Source organism: Procambarus clarkii, chromosome 46 (assembly GCF_040958095.1).
Source record: "Procambarus clarkii isolate CNS0578487 chromosome 46, FALCON_Pclarkii_2.0, whole genome shotgun sequence".
In the NCBI taxonomy this organism is placed as follows: Eukaryota; Metazoa; Arthropoda; class Malacostraca; order Decapoda; family Cambaridae; genus Procambarus; species Procambarus clarkii.
The window spans coordinates 33,428,010-33,433,754 of NC_091195.1; the positions used below are offsets into that span (position 1 = coordinate 33,428,010).

Consider the following 5,745-nt stretch of genomic DNA (forward strand, 5'->3'; position numbering starts at 1 on the left):
AATAGATAGGATATTACCACCCCGTTTGCTAGTTAATATTTTTTTTTTAATTGCCGTGGAAGGTTTCTTGCAAGCTACAACACGAATTAATGAACTATATTTTTTCAGTTTTTTTAAAACCTCGCTAGGCACGGGCAATTTATTTCTTAAAAGATTTTTAAATATTTCCGATAGGCAATTTATGTGTGGCTTTTTGAATTTTTCAATTAATTTCTTTCTGCTGGAGTACTTAAGACCGGCTAATAGTCTTATCAGATCCCAGTATTTCTGAACTAAAGGCTCCTTCATAGTTTCAGTACGTCATCGGCGTCGACCCATTGGTCGAATAATTGATCATAACCCTCGTATCTGACTTTATATTGCAACTGACCGTCGACTTCTCTCTTGCTCAAAACCTTTTCAATATTGAAGGCGGCGGGCAAATGGGTGAGGGTTAGTTCCTGTCTATAAAACCCTCCGTCAATATTGCCACCGTTCAAATCTTTCAAATAGTATAAAGGGACCCTCTGGCTATTGTCCACTCGCGCGATTGTGAAGATTTCTCGCGTATTCTGCTGTTTGAAACCTTTTTTAAATTTCGAAACGCGATCAGATAAAGTAATGCGTACTGTTTCGCCAACCTTCAGCTGTGGAATGATGCCCCGCGATGTTTTGCCTGGGTTTTTATACATTAAGTTAAATAGATTAACAATCTCTCTTGGTTTTGTTAAAGCATGCGCCTCTCTGGGGGTTCTGCCCCCCAACCCTCGGTGTGGCGAGACATTATATGTTTTTACAACATCAGGCAGCACCCCTATATATTTCAATGTGTTGTGCGAAGTCATATACTTGTAAAGCTTAGTTTTCAAAGTGCGTATGAATCTTTCGGCTATGGATGCTTTTGTTTCCTGAGAAAATACACTATACAGCACAATTTTCTTAGAGGCCAACATCTTTTTCACACGCGCGTTGTAAAATTCGCCCCCTCGATCTGAATTAATTTTCCGCACCCCGCGCGAGTGAGGTGTCTCTAGTATAGATTTTAGTGCCCTACACACAATGTTCGCGTCTTTACTAGTTAGCGGCACTACTTGAGCAAACCTGGAGTATATGTCCACACAAACGAGCAGATATTTGATGCCATTATTCATCCCTGCCAACTTCCCCATTTCTGCTAGATCAACAGACACATAAACCCGTGGTTTAGGACTCAAAACTCGTCGACGCGCGAATTTTTTAGGTTGTAAATAATGCAGCGTATATGCGTCTGAGGATTTTAAGTAATCTTTCACATCGGCCAGTGTTATGTCAGAATTAAGTAATTTAGCTGCTTTATATAATCTCTGCACGCCTCCAAATCCCCCAGTGGAAGTAGGATCATTATAAACTCGATCGAGTATTTGCTGTTTCTTGCTCACCATTGATAAACTATTTCAAATGGTTCCTCTTCCACAATATTCCCGCGCAAAGTTATGCTGGCGGGTGTGCTTGACCCGAGATCTACAAATAAATAACCATAGGGTTTGGCTATGACCTTTTTATATATTTCTAGAAATTTCTTTGAATCCTGTTTCCCAAATATTTGACGTCCCAAAGTCTCAATTTGAGAAAGATCTCTTGATTTGACTAATAAGAAATGCGAGGCGTTTAGGCTTATGTTCCTAGAATATTTTCCAGGGAAAAATATATTTTGCGTGATCAATATGGCAGAGATGTTATGATGACGTCCCCTGGTGAAAATATCAGAAACAATTTTTGAATTTGCGCTTTCAGTAAAGAGATCGTCGATTATTATCAGCATTGGGGAATTACCCATTTGCTCATCCAAAGGATCAATAATGCTCGAATGAGCAACAATTTTTCTATTAATTCGTGGATTGTTCATCAACTCGGGATATCCCCCACCACATATAATTATTCGAGCGAATGTTTCATGGTACTTGTGCACGAGTTTGTTGCATAAAAATGATTTCCCTGCATTTGAATAACCCGCTATTATCATCCGACATGGTTCCCTGAAGATGTTAAGATGGGCTTGAGATATTATCTCATCAGGTCTTTCCATGTTGGGGGCTGAGTCTCTACTGTTTAATATGCACACTGTGGAATGTTATATATATATATATATATATATATATATATATATATATATATATATATATATATATATATATATATATATATATATATATATATATATATATGTCGTACCTAGTAGCCAGAACGCACTTCTCAGCCTACTATTCAAGGCCCGATTTGCCTAATAAGCCAAGTTTTCATGAATTAATTGTTTTTCGGCAACCTAACCTACCTAACCTAACCTAACCTAACTTTTACCGCTACCTAACCTAACCTAACCTATAAAGATAGGTTAGGTTAGGTTAGGTAGGGTTGGTTAGGTTCGGTCATATATCTACGTTAATTTTAACTCTAATAAAAAAAATTGACCTCATACATAATGAAATGGGTAGCTTTATCATTTCATAAGAAAAAAATTAGAGAAAATATATTAATTCAGGAAAACTTGGCTTATTAGGCAAATCGGGCCTTGAATAGTAGCCTGAGAAGTGCGTTCTGGCTACTAGGTACGACATATATATATATATATATATATATATATATGGGGGATATAAAAAAAAAACATGCATTTCTTTCTTTTATAGAAACATAAACATAATATATATATATATATATATATATATATATATATATATATATATATATATATATATATATATATATATATTTATATAGATAGATAGATAGATAGATATACAAGCTTAGGGCGTGACAAAGAAAACATTAAAAATACGTACTTTTTTTTGTTTGTTTATTGAAACAAAAACATAATATATACATATTTACAAGCTTAAATCTATAGGCATAATAATAATATTAATATTAATATTAATAATAATAATAACATCCCTTATAACATTATAAAATAATAACAACAATAAAAACAATAACACGCACTAATGTGAGAATGCAAACAGTTTTTTTTTTTTTTTTTTTTTTTTTTTAAATGCAGAGGAGCGAGCATATTTCACAGCAAGTTTGGGAATAGGTTTTGGGCCAATGAATCTCTCTTGGCCCACATATTGAAAATTGGGTAATGACGCCGTCCTGCAGGGCGTATATTTTGTTCCACATTTTCCTGCGCGTCCACATCCATCTCTAAGTCACTAATGACTGCCTCCTCATCCTCTGGATCGTGTGGAATATCGGGGTGACCATAAGCGAGTGAAACAGTGGGGCTTATTACGTATCGCTTATCATCAAACGCGGATAAGCCTCTCTTGACAGTAACGCATGTGCACATTTGCCCGCCAACATTTCTAATAGTCCTAGTCACAAACCTCCGACTTGTGTTTGTTTCAAGGGCGTCTATGAAAGATGAGTGTTCTAGCCCAGCTTGCTGACGTCGTGTGATCCCCTTGCATCTGCAAATGTGCTGTTTATCCAGCGTCACTAGCGAGTACATTTTGGGCTTAAGGGCAACGAGCTGGGTTATAATTTTAGACCCTACTTCGGACTTTAAAAGACCCAGTTTGCCTTTTCGCGCGATTGAATATAGAGAATGATCTTCGGGGAAATTGCTAAAATCAATGTGGCGTATGAGCGGGGCCTTATTAAGCTCTTCAAAAGCATCTCTGCAAGTAAGCTGAATAATGTACGAGTCAGTGTCGGTGTAGAGCAGTTTTGCCTTGTCACCATATTTTGCTTTGACCGTGTCGTACCAAAAGGAATATAGCCGCCTTTTAGCTATTTGAAGAATTTGAAAGCCTAGATATGTGGGCGTATCAATAGTGAGCGAATCTTTGCGGGTTGTGCAAAGGACACGGTCCTCACTCAGCAAAGTCGCTCGTTTGAAAAACGGGCTGCGAGCGTGTTTGAGGAACTGTTTGCGAGTTGTGGTTAAATAGTATTTATTGACATAACGCTCCAAATTCGTTAAAGATTTGCCATATATAGCGTTATTTACAAGTTTAAATGCCTTAGACTTAATTGCACAGGTCGAGTTTGTGCGCTCGCGAATATTACTATCTACGAAGGACTTGAGGTGTGCCCTCTGCTCAAATTCAAAGATAGTGTGCACGCGCGAAACTTCCACCCCTAGTCGCATTAAAAGCTGAAGGAAATCTAGACTAATTAAATAGTCGCGTTGTGCTTCGTGGGTGGCAATGAGTTTTCGATTATTGCGCGGCAGCTTGCGATTTTCTGCAACTAGGATCGACTTACTGTATTCTGACAGTTGTTCCGTCACGATGTCGGCGTGTGCTAAAATTAATGGCAGGTCGTCAGTGTATCTAGCTACGTCGGGGGAAACTTGTTTAGTGTCGCACAAAATCCAATAACCGCGCTCTTGATCGCAGTCAATATTTCTCAAACCCTGCAATAGCATTTCATCGCGTTCGGCGTCAGTTAGGCAACGGAAACCGCCAGTGGGGAGCTTTTCACTCATGCACGTAGCATAGAGTGAATTGAAGTCTAGATAGAGGATGTGGGTTCCATCCTCGCTAGACCCCGCCCCGGTGTAATGGTTCTCGGCGGTAGACAATTGCTTTACAACTGAGGTGAAGCCTCCTCTTAAATTCCTTCGAATGAGGTCATACATTCTAGGGTCTGATATTGGATCTAGCACCACCTTACTTTTGAACAGGAAGGCGTCCCACGCGAAACTAGATAAAGAGAGGTAATATGCAATATCTAATCTATAAAGATCTAACATAGTGCGTCGCCACACCGTGAAAATGTCTGCTAAAATGCCAGTATCAACTTTTAAATACAAGACGAGATATTCGCCAATATTGCGGCACTTGGCTAATTTAAATACCTCCAACGCTTGTTTGTATTCTTTTTCAGGGAGCTCTTCCTGCGTCAAGGTATTGAAAAATGCATCTCTGGGGGGGAGCCGCGGTTCATTTAATACATCCCAATTTGACACGTAATCATAACAAAAGGACTGTTTGCCAGTTAACAATAAATTATGGGCCTCAGCAGGGACCTTATCTAACATGGCGAGAGTGAACGTCGTAGGTTTGCCACTGTCGATGTGTTCCTTGGCTAATTTGGCCAACGACCCATTGAGCAAGGCTAAGCTGTCCATAAATCTAAGAAAGTCAATGTCAACTTTCATAAATTTACACCCGTCTTTGGACATAATGTCTACGTTGCGTTTGGGCACGTTTCCTAACTCGTTTAACAAAACCCCTAAATCATACGCCGCATTATGTGAAAATGCGTGCAAGTATTTGTAGCCATCTTTGCACTGGAGATTGCAGCGAGAGCATAGGGCGGCTAAGTAATTATGTTCGCTCAGTGAATGGTCGTGGTGTCTATTTTTGACGATTTTGGGCCCGAAAGGTTCGTCGCATATCTCGCACATGGTCTGACTCTTGTAACTTTCCATTTGCTCATTGGACATGTGCAGATGGTAATATGGCTGTTCTCGCGTTATTCTGGCCCACGAGGAGGATAGTTTATTAACAAAATGGGTTGCAGAATTAGGCCCGAGGTAGAAATCTTTTTCTACGATATTATAGCGACGGTCTATGATTATGTACGCATATGCAATGGCCCTGTGACGTGCTTCGATTATGCCCTGTGGCCTATCCTTTTGCAGGGCACACTCGAAATCATAGTAACAAGTGTGGCTTGGCCCGTACGCTCGCCCGAAATGTTTAAACTCTATTTTCTTTTCAGGGGGAGGAAAATGCAACGTTTGTTTGACCTCGCAAGTTGATTCATGCTCGAGCATTTGAT

The 5,745-nt window shown here is 39.3% G+C and overlaps 1 protein-coding gene across 1 annotated transcript; it reads right to left on the reverse strand.

The window, feature by feature from the left end:
• Positions 1–284: 284 nt before the first annotated feature.
• Positions 285–1,400, reverse strand: LOC123751558 (uncharacterized). Its single transcript, XM_045733649.2, has one exon. It carries the CDS (start codon positions 1,398–1,400, stop codon positions 285–287), a length of 1,116 nt encoding a protein of 371 aa, XP_045589605.2.
• Between the last annotated feature and the right edge of the window lie 4,345 nt (positions 1,401–5,745).